Below are 25,426 nucleotides of genomic sequence, written 5' to 3' on the forward strand. Positions count from 1 at the left end.
TTTTTTCAAAAGATTATTCTAAAAACTATCAGAATAATGAACCAAATGGAGCCTTGGATTTTTTGATTTTCTGGGATATAAGATATTTCATACAAACTATCTGCTTTAGAACAAGATCTAGATAAGCTAGTATTTATGGAAGTAGTAAACGTAGATAAAGCTGAAGAGGATTTCATGTACGTAAGTTCAACATCTTGAATGTGTAATATCACCTCAAATGGTAAGGATAGCACAAGACTCATACATGGAACATAAAATAATATGAACACATAAAACAGAAAATATAAAACATAACCAAAACTTAAAAGAGCCAATATCCGAGGGGAGGTAGTCCTCCGCACACGCAGAAATTAGATCCAATAAGTAACTTAAAGAAGCCAATATCCGAGGGGAGGTAATCCTCTGCACACACAGAAATTGGAATGTATGAGTGGTTTGGCTTTGATACCACACGAGTTACTAGACCTTAGAGATGCTGTCTGAAGATCGTGGGGTTTATACATGTGAGAAATTACTTTATAAGTACTAACTGTTTATAAGCTAATTTTCAAAAGCTCAGTCAAACAGGTTCTAAATATCTATTTAGACTTGTATAATTAGCTTCCAAAGGCAAACTAAAATTTCTTAGCTTTTTTTTCTTATTTTCTTTAGTGTATATGATATAGTATATCTATATCAAACTATGGGAAGGAGTTTATCTTACAGATTTTTTTTATTTTTGTAAGTTTTATGAGTTCTCTTGATTAATAATAAAAAAAAAAAATTATTACTTTGTTTCTAAATTGGAATGACATAATTTACAATCTTATGTAAACGAAGCACTTGAAGTTTTTTCTGATGAAATTATATTTCTCAAATTTTAAAAGTCACAATATGGTAAAAATAGATGACAACAAACTTCAAGGTATCTTAGATTTATTTTTATTTTTATTTTTATTTTTATTTTTATTAAAATTCTAAATGGTTAGGAATTTGTGACATCTTTGAGATACAAAAAAGGCTTTTATACTGAAATAGGGTTATGGTTTACGCAAGAAATGAACTTATTTTTTAATAATTATATTATTATAACAATTCCATGCCTACTTAAAATCAATATTGGCTTTAATAATTATTTATTTAAGGTTATATTCTTCAAAACAAACAAAATACAGAAATAGAGGTTAAATGGTTAATGAACAGAAGGTGTAGGCTAAATATGATTTCTTTATATTAAATAGTTAAAAAATTTATGTATTTCTAAGTCCGAACCAGAAAAAAATAATAATAATAATTGCGCTAGATGAAATTACCATTTTTAGGAATGTTTTGTAATGGAATGCCATAATTTACACTCAGCAAATAGTGCATTGGAAAACTTTCTTTGAAGTAAATAGTAGACATAATATTGGTAAAACTTTTTTATTAAATAATGTCGAAATTCTAAATTACTTGAAATAGGCACTAACCCACATTACTCTCTTTTTACCATTGATTATAATCACGACAGCAAAATTACTTCCTAAATAAATTCTAGACCAGTTAACACAAAACAGCAATTATACTAAAAATAAAAATTGACACTATGATAAAGCATTTTAGAACTACAAATGCAGAAGATCAGTATCAAAATGCAAATGTATTTCCAGAATCCACTGCCCTCTGATTACTCACCAACGTTTGATAGGCCAAGTTTAAGCCAGCAATATCCAGAAGAATCCCAGATACAAGTCATATCAAAACAAACAGTTAACAAAATCTACACCACTGTTACATTCAACCTTCAAAATACTGTGTTTAAATTAGAAGCATTAGAGGAAAGAGATAATTAAGGTTAAATACAGAAGAAAAAGATGTATTGATTGGCAAACTGCCTACCACTTTCCCAAGTGATTCACTTTGCTATAATCTATCATTTCTATGGCATAAACTCTTTAAAGGGATTGGAGTTGATCTATGATTTCTATGGCATAAACTCTTTAATTCCTCTGAGTTAATCTATCACTATCAGTTCTATGGCATTCACAATTGTAAATTTTCCCTCCTATGCTATGGTACTATGGATATCCACAAACATATACATTTTCCAACTATACAGCAGTAAAACGGATGAACTAGATCATCTAAGAGAGATTTCTCAACTATTCTTCCTCTGGATTTCCATATTCCAAGTAATACTCTCTCAATGTTGGACTGATTTCAAACATATGTTCCTTATACTTCTCTTTTTTCTTATTAAACTTCTTCAAAGTTTTCTTTAGAGCTGTAGTGTGTTTCTCTTTTAAGCACATGAGCTTACCTAACTTCAATTTCTTCTCTTCAATTTGGTTCCATTTTTCCGTAATTTCTGAAGATGGAAGCATATCTACCTGCCCAACAACTGGAAAACATATTGTTGGATTCCTGAAAAGACATGATCAAACAAGATAATGTTTAGTGGTTGTACCTGTTAGCTTAAAGTAGCAATTGTAACTAGGCACCTACTCTCGGTAATGAGGGAAAAAATTCTACAAAATTTTAATGAAAGTATTGAGAGGAAGAGAGAAACAATACATACCAATGCCCAAGACAGATAAGTCCATTCTCTTTCAAAATCCCACCATCTAGAGATATAGCACCATGCTTTATACAAGCGCGAGCCTCTATCATGTCTTCACGGGTTCTGTAAACTTGAAGCTCACCAAAGAGTTGGTAGAGCAAAGTCTCCCTAAGACCATCACCTGCATCTGTCCTCGTGCAAACATGATGCTCATCTAGGTCAACCATATTAACTGCATACCCCATAAAACCTGGTGGGGTGTCCCCACATGGTAAGATAGGCTCTGGCAAGGCTAGCCACCTCTGAGGGTCACTGCCATCCAACGCCCCTGTGTAGGGCCTGCAATACAAATAATCATGTCTGAAAATTGAGACATAATATAAAGGAGTTTCAAGGCATACAACATTTTTTTTTCATAAATATTTCTGATAGCTTTGGAAGGAAATTCATATTAACAGTCACTATAAAAGTTTTTAAAGGGAGAAGACAATTTCCCACCCAAGGTTTGGCCGTAAGTAAGTTTTCCCACCCGAAAGGTTTGAAAAAAAACAATTTATAGCACCTAGGTTAAAGTTAACGGATAGATCTTAACTATGGATGGGAAATTGTTTTTTTCAAACCTTTCAGGTGGGAAAACTTACTTGTGCCAAACCTCGGTGGCAAATTGTCATTCTCCCGTTTTTAAATTGCAACCAGAACACTGAATATAGCACCTCATATCCTCAAGGCATATAACAAGAAATCGGCCAACTATAGACTTTCCACGTTCAGCTGCTTTTCCATGTAGTCCAAGTGTATAATTAATTTCTCCATTTTTTTCATACTCCTCAAGAGCACATGCTGCTCTGAAGGATCTACAGACCAAAGCAAGCATTTGATCTTCACCCAAGTACTCCGCTAACATCCTAAAGATTGATAAACCAGAGATTATAAACCACAGAAGACTAATGGACAAGTAATCATTTCAGTTAAGAAATTTGAAGAAAATAACAGATTGGTGACCTGCTAAGCTTGCTGGTCCATGCTCTTCCAATAAGTGCTACAAGGCCAACAATATCTTCAATGAAATCAGTCCTTGATTCATGGAGTGGAAACTTCTTACAAACACAATAGAGAACAGCAGCGGCAGATTGACCCCTGCTTTCAATCCGTCTTGTTATTTCCTCTTTTGTAAGCAAGGAGTATGGATCAGTCAAAATTTGACGTTCTGTTGAAGCTGGTAAACAAATCAACAACAAATCCAATTTCAGTTTTCCACCTCATTTGCTGTTGGAGCCACATTTATCAATACATTGAAGGAAGTGCTTTAATTTAAATAGCAAGTAGAAAATAAAACCAAATTTCTAACTATTTGATTTTACATGAACATGAACATTAAAATTAGACCATTATTCTTTTCTCCTACAATGAAGTTTATACCATGTGGAACAGAGTTAAATAATTTCAACATAGAACTCCAAAATAGCTTAGTATCATGCCAACAACTTTTTGCAGTACCACAAATATTCTGCAAATTGCAAGTTGTACAGAGTTTAATTGCCACAGAATTCATATCAAAACGTTTTTGCATCCTCATCACAAATGAGTCATGAAATAGAACTTAACTTTTCTCACACAAATATTACTATTTCATCAATGTTGTAATGACCACCTGCTCTTGTGGCATGGCAGAGAATGACAAAATGTGCCTTCAGGTCCTCAAAATAACAAAGGAACTTGTGATCCTCAATTGGGGTGTCTACATATGTCCTAAAGGTTTAACTCTCATTACATGAACCGAAACGCACAATGTCCGATACTTAAGCAGCTTGAACACATATGTAAACAAGGTAAATATGTACCTATTAATCATGACAAACAACTATTTTAACAGCTACGAATAAATAGAATAGACAAAATGTTGAAAATCTGAAAACAGGAAGATTCACTTGATTCCAATAGATTTATATGACAAATGAACCAAATTAGTAGTGACATCTTTAAATGATCAGAACTTTGCCTAAAATTGTGTAATCTTATCACCAAATTGAGCAAATTACCATTTTGGATCTTGAACTTAAAAAAGATACACAATAATAGGAGCATGTGTTACATTAAAGTTCTTGGGTCACTAAAGTTTCTTAAAATGGACAAATAATTTGTGAAATTTATCATTCTACACCATATCTTGTACCTCAATCATGCATACTGAGTAGGATTCATTTTCATATTATTTTTAATGAATGAGAAAGAAAACTATGTCAGTCAAAACCTTGCAATTGAGACAAGACTTGCTTGATTTCTGCCGTTTGATCATCAACAATTTTCAATGCCATTTCATGATTCTTGATACGCGAACCATATTTACAAATTTCATTCTCAAGTTCCTGCAACAAAAGCAGTCCAAACAACAAAAATTTGGCACATGACAACAACCAAGCTAAGCAGTAATGTTGAACACTAATGGGGACAATGAAAAACAAAAACAGTAGGAAAAGTTCTTTTACATGAATGAAATATGAAAAAATTCAAAGTCTTCTTTGACCGAGGCATAAAAAACAAGTGAAAAGAATCTCTAGCTGGAACAACTAAATCAAAGGCAATGAAGCACCTATTGCAGCATCAAAAATGTATTTACATAATAGAAATATGTACACTAGAAATATTTCATCATCAAAAAAGCATTTAAAAATTAGAATCATATTTGTAATTACAATTTTTTTGGATAAGATATTTGTAATTACATGCTGAAGTTCCTGCAAGAAAAGTAGTCCAAACAACAAAACTCAGACTAAAACCAATTATCAATTAGTAAGCAACATCACCACATTCGGCACATAACAACAACCCAGCTAAGTAGTAATGTTTAACACTAATAGGGACACTGAAACTCAAAACAGTAAGAAAGTTCTTTTTGAAATTTGGAAAATTCAAGTCTTCTTTGACTGAGGCATTGAGAACAAGTGAAAAGAATCTCTACCTGGAACATATAAATCAAAGACAATGAAGCATCTATTCTAGCATCAAAAATGCATTTACATCTTAGAAAAAATGTAGAGATGGAATTTGACACAATACCTTCTCAATCTTAATGATGGATACCGCAAGGTCTCCTCCCTGCTTGAGGGGAGTTGAGCCCTCGAGAAGTAGTAACTTCCCATCAGAATATGAGGGTATCTCACTGTACTCCGTTTTTGGACTTTGCAAAAGAGGAACCTGCACATGCAAACCAATGGTTAACAATGTAGTATTGGTGGCTGAAAAATGATAATCATGAAGTGTTAATACTAAAGCTAAGTTCTTAAGATTATGGACACCCAACAGTGGACACAATAGTCATTTGATTAAAGAAGTTTGCTAAGTGTTTTTGGTGGATTTCAGAACTCTTACTATGTCCCGATTCCTTTAGTTTTTTATTTTCTAACCCATTCATAAATAGATAAAACTATATAGTATTTAATCGCTAACATAAAATTTGTTGCAACCTTGATGCTTAGATGTAGCTCTGTGTAACGAGAATGCACAGCTACAAAGCAAAAGCAACCCTCACACTGAGGAAGGGGAATAGCAGGAACAGTGCAGCGCCCATGCCTGAAAGCATACCGAATTGAATCTTCTGTGCCAATAGATTTTGACCTTATAGTGAGTGTATGGGATTGGCCACCTTTCTCATTATCATGGATAGTTGCATCAACATCACCCTTGGAATCAACAACCTCAAAAACTATATTTTCAAGTTGAGAACCAACAGGACAACACTCAGGCACCTGATTCTATACACTATCAGTAAAAATGACATTTAAATTTCCAATAATTAAGCGAAGGTATGGCAAAAGTAAAGCACACTAACCCCAGATACAATTCTCAGTTCCCTTTTCTGAGTTCGAAACTCTTGATTGAAAATGACTTCATTATCAGATAAAATAGAAATTGATACTGCAAGGCAAGAAATGTTAGAATGCAATCACTGAACAAACCTAAATCCATTGATACAATTAACGATTGTAACATTCAACTGTTCATGATTATGTTCTCAGCATTCTAAAAAATTTCCTTTGATACAATTCACGATTGTAACATTTTCTCATGATCAATCAAATTATCCACAAGAAGCAAAATCTAAAAAATTTGGTGAAGATGGTTCCTAGAGATGGTTAAATTAAAAAGTCAAATGTTTTTCCTTTTTAGCTAGACAAATAAAACCAAAAGCTACAAAGTAATGAGTGACTAAGAATTTTCCATCAACCAATGTCTGCATCTGTGAAATTACAGTACACAACCAAAATATGAGATAACCAGTACTAGATACCACTAAGCTTTTAATATGTTACTGTTTCATTGGACTAATATTAGGCTTCAGTAATAAAATAATATCATTTTCTTTTTCGTACTTGCAAGTAAATATCCAAAACAAAACTGCAGTTAGATAAAGACACATACCACTTTTTCCATAACCAGCTGTTACTTTCAACAGGCCACTAAGGTCAACACATCCATAATCGTCCACCTATGTTTACAAACTTTTTCAGGACATTCAGATAATGTAAAAGACAAAAATGGTAAACTCCAAATGCAATAGAACCTAAAAGCACAATTACAGTATTAGCTTATCATGCATAAGATGTCAAATAAATAATAAGAACAGGCTGAAGCACATCATATTGTCATATAAGGGCACAAGAATTTGATTAACTCTTTGAACTTTTGGACATTAATAATTTAGACATACATACTTTCAAATGGGCCTTTAGGGTGTCTTTGTTACATTATATTGCACAGCATTAAAAAGTGCTTGGCCAAGTTACAGACTCGTTGTGAACTTAATCGGCCTACAATACAGTCCCAAATGCACTAATGTGAATGGGAAGTGGGAGTTGGGACATACTGTATTAGCAAAATTAGAACTCCCATACTGTATTAGCAATCNTTTCTCATGATCAATCAAATTATCCACAAGAAGCAAAATCTAAAAATTTTGGTGAAGATGGTTCCTAGAGATGGTTAAATTAAAAAGTCAAATGTTTTTCCTTTTTAGCTAGACAAATAAAACCAAAAGCTACAAAGTAATGAGTGACTAAGAATTTTCCATCAAGCAATGTCTGCATCTTTGAAATTACAGTACACAACCAAAATATGAGATAACCAGTACTAGATACCACTAAGCTTTTAATATGTTACTGTTTCATTGGACTAATATTAGGCTTCAGTAATAAAATAATATCATTTTATTTTTCATACTTGCAAGTAAATATCCAAAACAAAAATGCAGTTAGATAAAGAGACATACCAATTTTTCCATAACCAGCTGTTACTTTCAAGAGGCCACTAAGGTCAACACATCCATAATCGTCCACCTATGTTTACAAACTTTTTCAGGACATTCAGATAATGCAACAGACAAAAATTGTAAACTCCAAATGCAATAGAACCTAAAAGCACAATTATAGTATTAGCTTATCATGCATAAGATGTAAAATAAATAATAAGAACAAGCTGAAGCACATCATATTGTCGTATAAGGGCACAAGAATTTGATTAACTCTTTGAACTTTTGGACATTACTAATTTAGACATACATACTTTCAAATGGGCCTTTAGGGTGTCTTTGTTACATTATATTGCACAGCATTAAAAAGTGCTTGGCCAAGTTACAGACTCGTTGTGAACTTAATCAGCCCACAATACAGTCCCAAATGCACTAATGTGAATGGGAAGTGGGAGTTGGGACATACTGTATTAGCAAAATTAGAACTCCCATACTGTGTTAGCAATCATTAAAGAACCAATGTGTAGCAGATGAATGAATTATTTGTCAAAAATACAATCCTAACATAGGAAATATTCTGACCTTACGCTTTATGCCCAATTGGTCTTCAAATCGAAATCCATCCAAGTTCAATTCAACTTCCAAACCTTTGAATACGTGATTATTATATGCATCAAACATCTGGAAGAAATGAATGGTTAAATAGGTTAGCAAGTATGCCTGAAACCACTCTCAAAAGCTATACAAGTTTCCAATTATCTAACTTAAAAGATAATACATTTGTTTGATTGTTACAGGTTGAGCCAAAAAAATCTTTCTTTAATTGTTATGATGAAGTACGTCAATATTCCATTAAGTGTTCTAAATCTCTAATTATGCTAAAAGAAAATTAATAATATCAAGTTTCTGCACTAAAAAAAAGATTAACAGTATACACGAAGTACCACGAGTTAAATGAAAATACATTGTGAAATACCATATGCAATATTAAAGAATATAACAAATACCATTGATGTAGTTGATATGCTTAGGTTGTCAAATAACATATAATTATCAGTATCATCAATTGTGTTCCCAGTACAATATATACCATGTCAATATATAAGAATTAAATTTAAACTGAGTTCAACTAAGCCCCTCCTTTATAAGATTAATCTTTGAGACTAATGATTTGTCAACCACTCCAGTTTGCGTCATTAAATCTACAATGTACTTGATTACAATCATAAGACATTACAAATTTTCCAAAATAAGTCTAGCCATGAAAATTATAACATCCCCAAAATACCTCAAATTTAAGCTGCTTAACCACAGAGCCTGGAAGCAAATTGTTCCCAAAATTTGGTGATTGGATAGTAACATGCTTTAAAGATCCAGGAATAACTGATACATATATATAAATCATATATAAAAATATGAGTAAAATGGCAAGATGATGTTAGAAAGAAGTTTGAAACAGGTTCTAGATGTAAATCTATTAAGATCACTGAAATACCTTGACATGGAATTGACACTGATGCCAATTCATCTTGTGGAGATATCACCAAGGTAGCCTCATACCGTGGCTGGATCTTGTCCAACTCATAGCTTTCAATCAGAATATCCTGTAGAACTAGGAAAACTTAAACAAGGAGCTAATGCACACCAAAAACATATTAACACTATTTAAATAAGCACTTCTTTAAAAGGGCACGTAAAAGATATTCATGTGTGAACTCATACCTCAATATTAAGTGTCAATTTATCAGCTGAAAGGTCCATCTTGAAGTCGTCTACATGTATATTCACACTTGTGGTTGTATTAAGTTTGACTATCACCCCCGTAATAGATGTAAATGGAATCCGATTATCATAGATGTCATAGCACGCAACGGATAAAGGTGGAAAGCATGAACCAACTCTGTGGAAAGTGGTCATTTTATGAGAAAAGAGGGAGTATAAAAGGTTATTAAGTCTAATTAGAAATGCTAGCTTAGGGAAAAATAATGCATGATACAAGATGTGAAAGGTAAATAGAATTATTAAGTAACTACTTAAACCAAAAGTTTAAGCTTATAGGTTTAGGCCCAACAATAATATTTAAGCTGTAAAGTCTGCCATGTGTAATGCAGTTAAAGATGCAAGATGATGCTTTACTAGTCATTAATCCTTTTAAGAGTGTATTGAGATTGAGTGGATGATAAGAATATTACACTTAATTCTAGGATGAGCCAATAAAATTGTTTTCGTTTGTCTACAATACACCTAGGTGGGAAATTGTGCAATTCATTCTTAGCAATACACAAGCATCTTGTGATAACTTATTGGTTACTTATCATCGCTTATTTTGCACTCTGGCTTAAGACTAGGGAAGGATTTTACTATGAGTTTTCGAACAGAAAAATTATAAGTTGTTCGTTAAAAGTTTTCTTACCTAACACAGAACTGTGGGCTCTGTTTACAACTCAACAGTCTCCAATTTCCAACCTTAGAAATCCCTTAACTACCACCTGTCTCTCACAACTCTTACACTTGACTGAGGCTAAAGCACAAAATTCCATCACATCGGTTATATAATCATAAAACACAAGAAAGATATGATATATAATGCACAACAAAAAGAGAAAAGAATCTTTTGTATCACTTACAAGGTGAATGAAAACCTATACATCCCAGCATTCTGAAAAAAGTTTGGTAACTGCACCCGAATTCAAATATATATAACCTTGATACCCTTTCCTAGAAGCAGGAGGTACACGAGCTGTGTGATGTTAATACCCTTTTGAAGATTTCCCTTTACCTTGATCTGACTTCCATGATCATCTCTAATTATTCTTAAATGTGCTTTTGGTCCAACTTCTTTGAAACACTAGAAGAAACAACATTGGCACCCGAACAACAGCCACAATTTCTCTAGGAGGTACTTCTCCAGCTTTAGCACTAAAAGGTAATGCCTGAAACAGAAACTAATTAGTAGTGATTAAATATCTTGATGGAAGAGAAAAAAGGGATTGAATTTTTGTTCCTCAAGCTAAGTGCCAAAAGAAATGGAGAATATTTTTACATATATCAAGATGTGACAGTCTATATTTATGATTTCCAGATAACTTAATCTTGTTCTCATCCTTGATAAACCAAAATAAGAAAAGTTTGATGAATACAGACCCCATCAACATCTAACTCTTGACATTGTGTTGCGTTCAACAAGTCAATCAAACAGAGCCTTCTGACGTTGCTTCGCTAGTTGAGTTCAATCAATATTGTCAATACATACACACTAATGCCAATGACAAAAAAATAAATAATACTTACTCTCAGTAAAATTTGCAAAGATCAAAGAAATAGAAATGTACGCAGCAATAAAGAAAAATTGAAACTAAATGGAAAACCTTTCCAGAATCAATTATGCCAATAGGTAAGATAAGGAGCCAAAATATCCAGCTAACAGTCCCATTGTTCTCCACGAGAACAGATCCTTCCTTATCCATGAGACCTTTGGCCTTTCAGACCAGAAAATATTAGACATCACATGTTTATGAAACAAAAAGTACAAAGATTATATTTATCCACTAAAATAGAACTTTTAGAGCCACAAGTACACAAGATGCATACCTGCATATAATTCGAGCATCACCTATTAGAAATGTACAAAGGGGAGGGTGAAATTTATCAAATTGCAAGAAGATTAAATTATGTAAACATGCCAATATACATTTTTTCTATTACAAAATGAAAAGCAAAACAAGTCTAAAGTCTTAACACCATTGCCTACCGCGCATCCCTTGAAGACCTTCAATTAAAAATATTCTATTGTTGCATAGATATTGTTTGTATGAACCCAGCACATGCTCCCTTGAAAACCTTAACTCTTTGACCTCTTTTCCACGTTAAACCCTTCCTCTTTAGTACTTGGTGCACCCTTGCAACTATAGTTGATTATATATGATATGTCATCAGATAGAAACTAGGTAACAAACAAATCAGCAACAAAAGAAAAAAGAGACCCAAAAAATGAACGAAGTATATGAAAAGCAAACTATGCAAAATGGAAATAATGTTATGCAAGTTAAATTCCTTATCTCAAAGCCTACCATCAGATGAAATGCCCATGACTTTTTGTTTTTGGGGCTAAGGATAAAAATTGCTTGATCTGCTCCAAAGTTATTTTCTTTATCATATTGATCATGCATCTGCAAAAGCCAGTCTTGATATTCCTTTTCCAGTTGCAAGGAGTTAATAGTTTTCCAGCTCTATGAATTTCAACATTGATATCTGCAAATTTGGAAATTATACATTGGAAGATAGTGTAACAATTCAAATAAATGATTAAAACTAGCCCCATATTTACAATTTGCAAATAAGATTTACCTTTGTCTTCCTTACAAGTATTAACACCAAAATCTTCAAAGCTATGGTAAACAGATTCTGTGTGCTAATCATTCTGTTAAATCATGTCATTTGACCAAAAAAAAAAAAAAATTAACACAAAAGATTATACAATTACTTCACCACATCCACAAACTGAATTTAGAATTATTTTAGTTTGTTGCAATGTTATAACCATCTCTGAAAATCTTGGTCAGAGAGATTTGAACATTGTAGGCATATGCTGAGAGTAGAAACAATTAGTATTAAATGTTTTTTATTTCCAAATTAATATTTAAAAGAAAATTATACATTAGCTTTTAAAGATACACTAATCTACTCCAATATATAAGTACTTTGGTAATGAGGCCTTAGCAACTCACAGTCAAACAAAACTGTGAAAAAGACGTTTCAGCATGATATGTACAAAACATGAATTTCAATACATTCCTTACCTTAGAAGGTGTCGGATTAAAACCAGCATCAGTATCTGCAACCAAACGTTTGTAAACATGTCTTAATGAGAGGAAAACATCACATCCCAGTGGTGGAAAGCATGGATAGTAGTGACTTAAAAAAATTTCAATTACCCTACCAAAGCTTTTGCTCTTGAGCAACATCTCTTCAGTAGGTGAGCCTTATCCCCTTTTTCTGCCTCAAATCCATAAGGAAGCACTGCCTGGTGTAAATCAGAAACTGGAAAAATTACCTTGGGAATTAATTAAGTGGCGATGATACATACAACAATTTTTTCCAAGCATAACTAGATATATAAAGAATGAAAGCATTAGTAAAGCTTGCAAATTTCACCTTAAATTTACAACTTAAATATTTTTATGTCATAATATGGTTAGATGTAGAGCTTGAAAATATTATTGGACCCTTACATAAGCTTTAGGTCCCGTTTTAACTTAGGCATTAATAGGACCTTTCATAAGCTTAAGGTCACACATAACTTAAATGGCATTAGAGTGAAGTTAAAATGATCTTGCTTTGGATCATCCTATTAATTAATTATGGTTAGTCGTGTTTATGATTATGATTGTATTGTACTTAGTTGGTCCACACATAAGTGCATGTGGGTGGCGTAGTAGAGCTTTAGTACTATAGTATAGCTCTTACCTATAGTTTTTTTTTCTTAAAGTTGTAAATAAGCAAGAATCAGAACCAAGTTGACCAAGTACTCTTGTGTTTGAATCCTCCTACCCTAATAATCATGTCTGTCATTATGATTGGTTATGGTTATGTTTGATCCACATGAAGTGCAAGTGCACTTTTAAATCCTAAATGGGCTCTTACTTAGCAGATTAACTTTTTATAACAAGAACACACAAAAACCAAGGAACTCTAGCTTCTCCTAAACATTGACCACATTGTGGATGTATGTCCAATAGGGAAATTTGAGGTGAGTCATTATGTGATTAAAACGATTTTATTTTCCTACTTAGCTCATCACTTCTTTGAATTCATAGGATTTAGAACTTACCCAGCGGCATCTGGAAGAACGACCAAGACGACGAATAGCAACACGACTGAAAGTTTCATATTTTTTCAGGAACTCCACATCCTTTAGAATTTAACTTCTCTATAATTCTTTCAATGCTCTCTCCCCCCTGTATTAAACAATTTCAGAAATTATCTAGCATGCAGAAAAAATTTGTGCTTTGTATGCACATACCTCCGTACTGGAAAATAAACACATTTTAAGCGTGCATTTGCTTCTTGAGATGTCCATGAACCTGACAAATACCAATTCTTAAGATTTAAAATCTACCAAGATTGCATATTGTTGACAATTGATATGCCATTGAAAATCATGACAAAAGACTGAATTGGTCCCAGGACTTTTGGCTGTAGACAACCAAGTTTAAGGGAAAAGTGAAGCTGTAAAACACTCAGGACCATTGCATAATGCATGTTTGTTTATGCAACCTCCACCTGCAATTTCAGCTAAGTCAACACCATTAACCTGCAAAGACGAAATTCTTTTTTTGTTATTTCTTTTTTTTTATTTTTTTTTATAGAAACATAAAAAAATTCTATTATAACATAAATGGAGACAAAGCTGCTTCCAATTCTCTATGACTTCTGTAATTCCTTCTCATGACTTGTAAAAAGCTTAAAATCCCAAGTACTTTGGTGTATTATACCATCACTTGTATTAAGAAGAAGTTCAGCACGTAAATACAATAACAAGTTAAACCTGGAACTCAATTGTGTTGGTGGTCTTCCCCGTCTTTGTACTTCTCGCCACTGCACATCAAAAATATAATGAGACATAATCATTATTAATATCTAGAACGATTTGCATATTGATAATGTCTACAGTCAAATTAATTTTGTATGGTCACCAAATTGTCATGATAATGAATGAAAAAAAAAGTAGTTTTTTTACACAAAAAAGAAAAGAAAGAGGTGATAGGTAAAATATGAGAAACAATAGGAAAACAGAAAAATAGAAACATTCTTATATTAAAGGCAATGCCTTATATAGCAAATGTATTGCCGTATATTTTCTACCGAAGTCTATAACAACAAAAACCTTGGCTGGTAGGCATATGGAAATGATCCATGAGTGTTTTCACTTTCAATACACACAGTGTCCCAAACATTGACACCAAATTAACTTCCAATTTACAACTAAAAATCACTACTGTATCCAATAAAATGTCAATGTCCTCTTCTCTAACATTTTCAAAAATCCTCCTGTTCCTTTCTGATAAATACTCAAACAAGCCAAAATCCACACTTGAATGATGATGAGCTTTTCTACCACCTCCAAAAGCAAAATTTTCGGTAAGCAGAGAAATAGAATGGGCCTAGGCTACCAAGACAAATTGGCAGTTCAACTACTTTATTCCACAATTGTACTGCTCCGACAGAGACGAGTGACTTAACGATGTTTTATGCTTTTTGCACATTATCACCAATAAGGAGATAAATACAAATAATTATAAGACTATACAAAATCTAGAAATGTGGTAAATATATTATTAATTACACTTATATCATATATGAACCCACAATTAACTGGATAAGAATGAAGCTTTTTTTTTTTTAATGCAAAGACACCTGAAATAGGGAAGTAGATGTCCTTTAGCTGTACAGCAGTTGAAATTTGTTCAAGCTTTTAGCTTAGGCTCAAATTCCACCTGAAATATTCTCCAAAAGAGAAATACAAGCTAAGTACAGTATTGATCCCCACAAAGAAGAAAGAAAATTTAATGACAAAAAAACAATCAAATAGCACATTGCCAAGCTAATTAAGCACACTATGGTCAAATGGAAAATATGATAGAAAAACATGTCAATATTATTGAATTAATATTACAAAAGAATGAACAAGTTGTACCCATCTAAAACCATAAGACTTCTACAGAAAATAATTCAAAGATTCCATACCAATTTCAAGATATTTCAATGAATTAATCAAGGTAAAGCGAATAAGTCAATTATTCAAACCTAAGACTAACCATTAAAAACCAACTTGAACAATAAATAGAAACTTAACAGTGTTGACATAAGAATACACAAACGTTGTATCACTGTCATTTGTTTCAAAGTTCACCATTATAATCAATGATGTCTATTACTGACTCATTATTTGTTTGTTTAACTAAAAATAGCCAAATGTAGACAAAAATTAGATGGCCTTATCAACATCCATAATTCAAAGTAAATAACTAAACACCAGCGAATCACTTGACTCAAAAGAACAATATTTATCCAACAATTCAGCAAAATCAAGGAGATGTAAAACAGGAAAATCTGCAAGAGTACTGACAGAACTAGTTATAAAGGCTTTATATGCTCTTATGTAACATTCTTATAGAACCTCGCGAAAGAAAACTTTGAACACATTCTAGTGCTTATATATAGCTTAAGAAATTCCCTATCATCTCCTTAAACTCAAAATTTAGGTTTCACTTCCCACTAATTTCATAATCTCAATTATCCACCCAGCACAACTTCCATATCTTGCAGTCAACTATAGTTTTGTTAATATGTTAAGAAATTCCCTATCATCTCCTTAAACTCAAAATTTAGGTTTCACTTCCCACTAATTTCATAATCTCAATTATCCACCCAGCACAACTTCCATATCTTGCAGTCAACTATAGTTTTGTTAATATGTTAAGAAATTCCCTATCATCTCCTTAAACTCAAAATTTAGGTTTCACTTCCCACTAATTTCATAATCTCAATTATCCACCCAGCACAACTTCCATATCTTGCAGTCAACTATAGTTTTGTTAATATGTTAAGAAATTCCCTATCATCTCCTTAAACTCAAAATTTAGGTTTCACTTCCCACTAATTTCATAATCTCAATTATCCACCCAGCACAACTTCCATATCTTGCAGTCAACTATAGTTTTGTTAATATGTAGGCTATACTCCAAATAAGACCAATCTTAATATATTAAGTTTGCATGGACATAGAATTTAAAGCTAGAAGGTTTGGAAATTTAAGCTCCATTAGCATATCACAATATTTATATTGAACATCAAATCAAGGTCCATTGATTGTCCTAAGCCTCAGAATATTTCACTGACATCCATCTCCCAATGGAGAAAAGGAATTCATAAATCAAAATGATAAGCACATTAAACCTTCACCGATCGAAGTCCTAGTAAGTATTCCAAATAACGAAACAAACCTGACAACACAACAGATTATAAAGGAAAAATATTAAAGAAAAAAATTAGGGATATTTGTGCTACAGATGTTTTGCAACTATACAGTCTATTTGAACTCATAAAATGCAGATTGGTCCACAATAGTTTAGGTAATAAAGGTATATAAGACAATAATATTTAATTTTTGACAAAAAATTGATAAAACATAGCTAAGAAAGAGTTAGAGTTTTACATAAAAACTCATAAATCTTGTTTTACACATCAATATACTAGTTTTTCCTATCAAAAAAAACATAGCTCAAAAGTATTTTCATGCATGAAGGATAATTCAAGATATTAATTGAACAAATATTTGCTTGACTGATTATTAACAATACTCATCGGAAAGATTATGCTATCCTTAGGGACTTGATCATTTTGTCGATCAATCAAATTGAAACGCAAACTGTATCAAGGAAAATGAGAACAGTCCAAAACAATTGGACAGAAAAACTGGAGGGAAACATAACAAGTATCAACCTAATTCACTTAGTGTCGCAAAAATAAAGATTCAACAATACAAAGATCTGCATCACTTATTCAATTACAGGACCATGATCTAACTTTAAACTGAAGAGCTCAGAAAAGTAAGCAACACTTGCCCCAAGGAATAAATACAAAGTGCTAGACAAAATGAAATAGAAATCACCTTTGTAAAACTTCCATGAGGTGATTCTGTGCTTTCATCTTCTGAAGGAACCCTAATGCCACCATTAGTCTAAAAATAAAGGAGTAACACAACCTTAATACAACCAAAAATAATAATTATAATAACAATAATAATAAAAACATGACATGTCAAGAGTTGAAAAACATGTGCAAAAGAAACAAATGTCCATTAGTAAGACAATAATTTGCTTAAGGTGACTTAATTACCCGCCAAGTAAGTTCAGAATCTGAGCACTTGAGTAGAGCTTCTCTCTCAAGATGCAATGTAAAGACTTTATTAGATACTTTTGTCTTTGAAGAAACTAGAGCACGCCTATAAGAAAGCAGTAAAATTAAGAAAAACTAAAAAATGCACTCAAGTCATTGCTTCATTGAGAAGAAAAAAAAAAAACTCATTCATTGAGAGAGAAGGGAAGAGAGGAAAAAAAAGAAGTTTAAGAGAGAGAATACCTTCCTAGATGCATAGATGCAATAGGTCCTCCATATCCAAACATGCCAAAAAAAGGCTGTATTGTCACCAAGAGAAACAAAAAATCTTGTAAACAAAAAGAGTGACAGCTTCCAATAGAGAATATGACTAATATCAAAGTTAATATGGGAAACTAGGACAAACAGTGAAAAAAAGACCGCATATTTATCTACAATAAAAAAAAAAGCAATACTACTAAATATATGTATATATAAAGGCAAGATACAAAAATATTCACAAGATTACCCTTTACCTTCAAGTATGGAGGTTTGCCTCCTACACCATGTTCTTTAGAAGTCCTGTTAAGTGAAGCACCCATCTTCCCCCTAAACATATGAACCATGAATAACATATAATCCAAGACTGAGGCAGCCAAAAGAAGATGATAATTAGGAAAAAACAAACCTCATGTAAATCAGAGCTGTGTTAAAAATGTGCACGATGGGGAAAGAACAATTATATCTAACAATGAATGTAACTATTATTTGGAAATTACATAAATATAAAACACAACATGCAAGTAAATCAATGAATGCTTATGCAGTCTACCCTAGTTAGATATTCCTACAAATTCATATATGAAACCAATAGCCTGTACTGAGCAACTATTCTTTCTTGTCAGTCTTTGCTTCTCCTTTCTCCCAAAATTTTGGTTTCGGGTGGAGAGATAGACAGGAAGTTGTTCCTCTACCTCGCTGTAAGCTTATTTTCCTATTTCCAAACAAACTAATTTTTTCTTCTTATCATATATAAAAAATAAACCTCTTGGAAATTTTTTCATTCCTACTTCTTCAAGGAACTACATCAATATTCAACAAAATTGTAAAATAAATAAGCCAAAGCTGAAAATGTGGCAGTCACAAATTTTCCTTTCCTTTATTGTCAAAAAATGAAGTTTAAGCCCTGTTCCAACCTCTAAAATATCCAACAAGCACACACAAGCACTGAAAAAAGAAGGGAAGTTTGTAAGTAAATATTGAAATCTATAACACACCACTTAGCAATAGAGTTTTCTTCACTACTATCCATTCCTGGGCCAGTGTCAAAAATTGATATCCTATCCTCCGCAATATGCACACTGCAAAGATATTAAAATGATCATCCCATACCACGCGTTAAAATGTTAAAGGACATTTGAGCCAAGCTATAGCAACTTATGACAATTGAGTGAACTGAATATATGTACCAAAACAACCATATATATCAACCCAATTGAAAAACGAATAAAGAACTAATTATAAGCAGATATACAGGTGCTCAATTTCATGATTCCTACACCTCAACTCAAGGAGACCTTCATCACAAAGAGTAGAACTCTAGGGAAAACTAAACCCATTGATATATGCAATTTAACACCAATAAAGTAAGCTTAAAATTGTTTCTACTATGGAGAGCAATAGGGCCTTTAAGCAAATTTTTAAGATATGAGATCATTTACTAATGCTTTTGAAAATACATGTTTGATATAAAATATAAATGAAAAAAGTTCAGAAAAAACATAATGTAAACACAATAAGAGGATAGAATACTATAGCATGATAAAATTGTATGACAATATCAGCTTTGTCCCATTGGTTGAAAACTGAGGACATCACTGAGACTTAAACAATATGATATCAAGTTCCATCCTTTCTTGCTGGAATAAGCGGAAAGCAAATTTAATCTAGGGAGAGATATGTGGAACTGACAGAATTAATATCTTGATGAGAATGATCACACAACTGATCAAAGTTATTTTGGTTATTTTGTAAATAATAATAATGAAAACCAAACAATGGAAAAAAAAAAAAAAAAAAGTTGTCTTGCTTGGGTAAGTAAAAGTAATAGAGAAGTTAAAAAACAAAGTGATGACTTTTTTTCTTGCTCTCATTTGTATTATTCTTTTCATTAGAACTTTTATGTTATGATACATGATAATTTTTTTTCTAAAGAAAGCTAGTTTATATATATTTATCTATTTCGAGGTCAAACCTTACCATCTCTATTTACAATGAAGTGAACAATAAACAAAAGTACTCTGAAAAATAACGGAGTTCATCAATTCACATATGAACTAATTAATTTGCATGTCCACTGGGTCAGTTTGATGATAACAGATTTGAAGTTCACGTTGTAAAGAATTGGAAAAATAGAAATAGTAAATAGCATGAAAATCAAGCATCTATAAAACAAACACATAAAAGTAAATATAATATGCAGCAAAGAAAAAAAATGGTCATCATACAAATGTCATACCTAATTAATCTCCTATCATTTTCACGGTTGGTCCATATGGCTTGCAAAGAATTATCCTGGTACATGAGCAGCAGAGAATAAGCGACTACATAAATCGAAAAGATAAGCCAAAAACTCAAAACTTCTTCAATTCTTTCAATTGCATCCAACAACATACAATCAAATCTGCAAGAGCTGTTTCAAAAGTGTATTCTTCTGGCAACTCCATTAATAGATCAGTATCTGGCGTCAAATCCCACATGCCCTGTAAACAAACCAGTCCATCACAAAACTGAATACAATTTCTTCATTAAACGCATAAAAGATGAACAAAGAACCACAATGAATGTTCAAAACCAACAATAAAGCAAAAATATGCAGAAAGTCAGAAATATTAAGAATTACTAACCTCAAAAGTATTGGAAATCTCACTGGACCCATCCTGGTGAAGAAATAAACAAATTAAAGCATCACTGAATCCTGGCATGAAAACTCTTATAATCAAACAGCGTAAACACTTAAACTAGGAATACTCACATTTAGCCGTAAAATATGGTACCTATGTGGCTTGAACTTCCCAAAGTCCATTATATTTCTTATCTTATTCTCGTAGGCATCTTCAAGGTACAGCCCTTCATTTTTCCAATTTATTGTTCTTTTCTGACTCACTGATTCTTGCCAAGCCCGAAAATATTCACCTTTCACCAACTTAACGAAGTCTTGCAAGGGCATTCGGAGGATGGGGTCCCATAGAATTAATTCTACACTAGCCCCATTTGGTAATAGAATTTTAAATTTATATTTCCTCCCTACAATACCATCATCTTCCTCCAATGCTCTTTTTTTCACCCTCTGGGATGCACTTGGTCGTTCCATAGGGAAAAAAAAATTGCAATCTCTGAAACAAAAATAAACTCTTTTCACAGCTCTATCTCTATGTTTGTTCAATACACAGAACAAACCCTAAAGCACACAGACCCACAGCCATACACAAATACATACAAGCCTTTCAGAAAGGAAGAGGTTATTCGTGACCAAAAATTTATCTCAACACCCATCGTTTAAGTGGACCCTCTATTAAAATCTTAAAACCTAAACCGTTAATAGACACATTAGTGCTTAACTGAATAGAAAATATCATGAAAACTTAAAATATTGTTAATAGGTGATGCAAAAAATTATTTCTAAAACTTTGATAATGTAAGTACTCAGCAAAATGAGTGCATAGAGTGGTTTCTTTTTCAGTGAATATGGACCCAGGAAACCCTTTCTTTCCCACTCAAAAGAAACATAAATATATATTATATGATCTTAAGCAAAAAAACTTGACATTTACGCAAGTCAGTAAACAAAATCCACCATAAATGAACACTAAAAACACCTAATTTCGATAAAAACAAAAAAACACACAACAAAACAAATTATGAACAGGCAAGCCTCTTTTTTTTCCCCTTTTTCATTCAAAATAAAATAAAAAATTATCAAATGAGCAAGTTCTTTGTTGGTTAAGTAAAGTCGTAAAGACTATCCAAAATCGACGAACACAAAAGACATCCAATCTATAAAAAGACTATCCAAAATCAACGAACACAAAAAAATCCAATCTGTAAAAAAGAAAAAGAAAAAACAACAACAAAACGATTAAATGAACAAGAAACCGCTGCTTTATCATGCACTAAAAAGAAAATACAGTTTCTATTTTACCTGTCTTAGTGATGAAATACAGCCTCTGATTAAATGGAGCTCCGGAGAAGAACGAAAGTTAGGGTCAAAAAAGAAAAAGGAAATTATAGACTGAAAGAGGAGAGAAATTGAGAGTATGTTAAAGAGAGAGGAAGTAGAAGTAGAAGCGCTCTATAACCTTTCAGTTTCTGGTGATGGAAATATGAGACGCATGCAGGGTGCTGTTTTTGCCAAGTAGGATGGTTTGCTAACATGTACCTATGGTACAGTGTACCCCACTAATTACTAATGTGTGCTACCTATGCACATTGTATGGTAGTTATCGTTATCTGTTTATTTAAATTTTCAAGGCCAATGACATGTTCAAATGACATCAAACTACAATTTGTCCGTAAAAATACCATCTTTACCCTTTATTATTCATAATAAGAAAATAAATTTTCAACTAATCCAAAAATAATAGGAATCTAATATTAATTCATTAGTCACAGTTAATCCCCAATCAATTCAAACGTGTCAAATTAATTCAAACTTTATCTCATATTAATCCCAAATTAATTCCAACTTTATCTCATATTAACTCAAATTAAATTCAATGTACATCTCAAATAAATAAGTTTGTTTTAGTTGTACATTTGTAATTATGAAGTTTAAGGCAAACTTGTTAGGATTGGTGTTTGGCATGCTAAGTACATAAGGTTCCGTAGAAATCTGATAATAACATTTAGGTTTTTGTAACCTATAAGTTTTCTATTTTTTTTAAAGTCTGAAATACCCTTAATATTTTTTTAAATAAATGAAATTAAAAATTATAGAATTATGAAAAAAAATCTCTGCTAACTGAAAATTCTAGTAAAAATTTAGAACAATTTCATTAATTATAAGAAAATAAAAAGTTAACAAATTAAGGGTATTTCAGAATTCAGACTCCTACAAATAATAATAATAATAATAAATAAAAAAGTTTATACTGAATAACTGATAGGACCTAAATGTCATTATTAAATTTTACTGGACCTTTTAAATATGGCTCAAGGATCAAAATGGACGGTGATGTGATTGTTCATCAACTTAAGTGCAGTCCTTTTATCCGCCATTTCTTCAACATTAATGTGGCCGAATTTACTGATCAATGACACGATATAAATTAAAATCTTTTCCTTTTGTTATTTAGAAAAATGTTACTGACCAAGGTTTTGTAGGGATTTTTACAGGGAATTATGCATCACGTTAACAAATGTTTCGTGAATAAATATAGACGATCATTCATATAATATGAACGTTTATTTATAGTTTAAACTAAACAAATTTGATTTAAATTGTTTATTACGAGGACGCGTCATATTTTAATATTAACAAATTTTAAATTTATTTAATGCCTTAATTGTGAATCCTAATTGAGTTAATAATATGGCATTTGTCCAATTATTTTAAATATAGATAAAAATTTAATGAAGCTTACCCAATTATTTTGAATATTGACAAAAATTAAATGAAGATAGCAAACATTTATTTTTTGATTGAGATAAAAATTGAATGTAATTTTTTTTAAATTAAACAATGAAAGGGGTCGCATGTCTGAATGTAAAATTTTTTAAAATTTTTTGGATGGGATAGACGCTCATCCATAGTAAATAGACACATATCCATATAAGATAAACGGGCGTCTATTATTTTTCTTTTAAATTTTTTTAGACATGGACGTCTGTCTATAATAGATGGATATTCGTCATATAATATGAACGGGAATCTATTAAATATGGGTGAACATTCATAAATATTGGACGATCATTCATTCACAAAAGACTCCAATATGATCACATCTGACTAGTTTTTATATCCATCTATACAAAAATTTGGTGTAAAGAGCTGTTTCAAAGATCTGTCACATGTAATGATAATGAGTTCCACTCATTTTAAATTTGAAAACGATTGAGATGTCGTAAATTATACTATACGTTTTATTATGTAAATAAAATTAAAAATTATAGAATTATAAAAAAAGAAAATCGCTAGTAATTGACAATTCTAGTAAAAATTTAGAACAATTTCATTAATTATAAAAAAATAAAAGGTTAACAAATTAAAGGGTATTTCAGAGTTTTACAAAAAATTAAAAAATTAAAAAAAAAGTTTACACTGACAGGACCTAAATGTCATTATCAAATTTCACTTGACTTTTTGAACATACCTGACTTCATGTGCATATCAGATGTGCATTTTGTATTTTTGTGCGGCCGTACAATGGCTAACATGCACCGTATGTCAATGTCATTTTAATAACCTTATGTACGAAAAGGCTCTTTCAGATGATCTGCCAAGTGTTAAAGTAAGATCTTTGAAACGGCTTTTTCACCTCGTTAATGGTAAAATATATAATCTTACCTCATTAATGATAAAAATGTTCAAAAAAAAAAAAAAAATCTTCTCTCGTTAATTATAAATTATCTATCTTTCTGGTTTTTTTTTTTTTTTCACCGACAACTTTTATCCAAAAATTTTATTATTTAATATAATATAAAACAAGATTCAGGCCTTTTATTTTACCCTTATTATCAACCTCTAAATTAAGGTTAATCAATTAAGGCTACTATCAAGATTGTATTACATTTACAGTTTTATTTAATGATAATTATTAAAACTTGTATTATGTTACCAATTATAACCTTATTTTTTGCTATTTCCTTTTTTAATTTTGGTTCCTATATAATTAAATTATAAGTATATTATATAATTTTGGTTTGTATAATAAATAAATGAATGTCCGGCAACATATCAACAACTTTAACTTTCATAAAAGAAAATTTTAAACATGTAAAATTAGAATTAAAAGTGAGAATATTCACTTACTAGAGACATTTATGTAAAAGAAATCAATTTGCCACTCCAATCAACCTTAAAACAATATTAAAAGGAATTCAATTTGTCACTTCAATCAACCCTAAAACAATATTAACAAGCTTTTCAATTCAATTAAAGAAGAGTGAATACAAATAATTAACACAGAGGTCTGCCTTCATCGAATCATCCCTAATGGTTAATAATCTTTCAAATTGAATGTAATTTTTGTTGAAAATATAACTCTTTTCGGTCATGATCTTTGGCTACAACTTCAACCATGAAAGAAGCAGCCAAATTGGATTTATTGCTTTGTTGTGATCTTTTTCAAAGAGAATGGTAATTCTCTGGACAGAGGCTGATGAAATTGGCTAGTTTCTCAAGGGTTTTATATTAGGGAGGACAATCTCTTGCAACTATGTTTTCTCCTCTTCGATGATCTGAATAGAAGACATGCTACTAAGCAGCATTGCTTATTGCAAGTGCTTCAAGTTGTACAAAAGACATCTTGCAATAAAGATTGGGAAAATATATTCCAATCTCTTGCAGCTATCTACAGAAAGAGATTCTAATTTTGAGAAGATGAGGGAATTTGATAATGTTTCCTCTCCCTTGTCGCTGTCACCCTCTTCCATGACCACCAGCTGCTGCAAACTATCACAAGAATGTACTGAGCGATTTTGGTTGCACCAAACTCCGAGCAAGTGACATTGTGAAGAGATATGTCAAGCTTTCACATTCCATCACTTCCAACATTTGTAAGACT

At 31.8% G+C, this 25,426-nt stretch overlaps 2 protein-coding genes and 1 long non-coding RNA gene across 4 annotated transcripts; all 3 read right to left on the bottom strand.

Moving 5' to 3' along the window:
- Positions 1 to 1,566: 1,566 nt before the first annotated feature.
- On the bottom strand, positions 1,567 to 9,564 carry LOC116107337 (structural maintenance of chromosomes flexible hinge domain-containing protein GMI1-like). 2 transcript variants are annotated; one of them, XM_031393615.1, is made up of 12 exons: positions 9,486 to 9,564; positions 9,259 to 9,367; positions 8,346 to 8,444; positions 6,938 to 7,004; positions 6,348 to 6,433; positions 5,983 to 6,264; positions 5,576 to 5,713; positions 4,770 to 4,884; positions 3,521 to 3,734; positions 3,232 to 3,423; positions 2,537 to 2,857; positions 1,567 to 2,382 (listed from the first exon to the last, which is right to left on the bottom strand). In XM_031393615.1, the coding sequence occupies exons 2-12, from the start codon at positions 9,289 to 9,291 to the stop codon at positions 2,121 to 2,123; spliced, it is 1,809 nt and encodes a 602-aa protein (XP_031249475.1). In that variant the 5' UTR covers positions 9,292 to 9,367; positions 9,486 to 9,564; the 3' UTR covers positions 1,567 to 2,120. The 2 variants fall into 2 exon arrangements, with proteins under 2 accessions (XP_031249475.1, XP_031249476.1); XM_031393616.1 differs by lacking the exons at positions 9,259 to 9,367; positions 9,486 to 9,564 and adding an exon at positions 9,052 to 9,136.
- Positions 9,565 to 11,533: 1,969 nt separating this feature from the next.
- LOC116107274 lies at positions 11,534 to 12,178 on the bottom strand. The gene is made up of 3 exons (XR_004124426.1): positions 12,111 to 12,178; positions 11,834 to 12,014; positions 11,534 to 11,668 (listed from the first exon to the last, which is right to left on the bottom strand). It is a non-coding gene; the product is annotated as an uncharacterized LOC116107274 (long non-coding RNA).
- Positions 12,179 to 13,692: 1,514 nt separating this feature from the next.
- LOC116107303 (structural maintenance of chromosomes flexible hinge domain-containing protein GMI1-like) lies at positions 13,693 to 21,977 on the bottom strand. The gene is made up of 13 exons (XM_031393589.1): positions 21,844 to 21,977; positions 20,677 to 21,037; positions 20,549 to 20,581; positions 20,318 to 20,404; positions 20,161 to 20,216; positions 18,920 to 19,003; positions 18,179 to 18,251; positions 17,907 to 17,962; positions 17,664 to 17,769; positions 17,437 to 17,505; positions 14,258 to 14,360; positions 13,786 to 13,846; positions 13,693 to 13,720 (listed from the first exon to the last, which is right to left on the bottom strand). The coding sequence occupies exons 2-13, from the start codon at positions 21,013 to 21,015 to the stop codon at positions 13,693 to 13,695; spliced, it is 1,095 nt and encodes a 364-aa protein (XP_031249449.1). The 5' UTR covers positions 21,016 to 21,037; positions 21,844 to 21,977.
- Between the last annotated feature and the right edge of the window lie 3,449 nt (positions 21,978 to 25,426).

The sequence above is a fragment of the Pistacia vera genome, unplaced genomic scaffold, assembly GCF_008641045.1.
Source record: "Pistacia vera cultivar Batoury unplaced genomic scaffold, PisVer_v2 Contig531, whole genome shotgun sequence".
NCBI classification, from domain to species: domain Eukaryota; kingdom Viridiplantae; phylum Streptophyta; class Magnoliopsida; order Sapindales; family Anacardiaceae; genus Pistacia; species Pistacia vera.

Coding starts and splice junctions, on each gene's coding strand:
- LOC116107303 (XM_031393589.1), bottom strand. CDS start 21,015: ATGGAACGACCAAGTGCATCCCAGAGGGTGAAAAAAAGAGCATTGGAG. Junction 17,963..18,178: donor GCAAACCTCCATACTTGAAG/GTAAAGGGTAAT, acceptor GTGACAATACAG/CCTTTTTTTGGCATGTTTGG. Junction 17,506..17,663: donor ATTCTGAACTTACTTGGCGG/GTAATTAAGTCA, acceptor CTTTATTTTTAG/ACTAATGGTGGCATTAGGGT.
- LOC116107337 (XM_031393615.1), bottom strand. CDS start 9,291: ATGAATTGGCATCAGTGTCAATTCCATGTCAAG. Junction 7,005..8,345: donor AATTGGGCATAAAGCGTAAG/GTCAGAATATTT, acceptor TTGTAAACATAG/GTGGACGATTATGGATGTGT. Junction 6,434..6,937: donor AGCTGGTTATGGAAAAAGTG/GTATGTGTCTTT, acceptor CTTGCCTTGCAG/TATCAATTTCTATTTTATCT.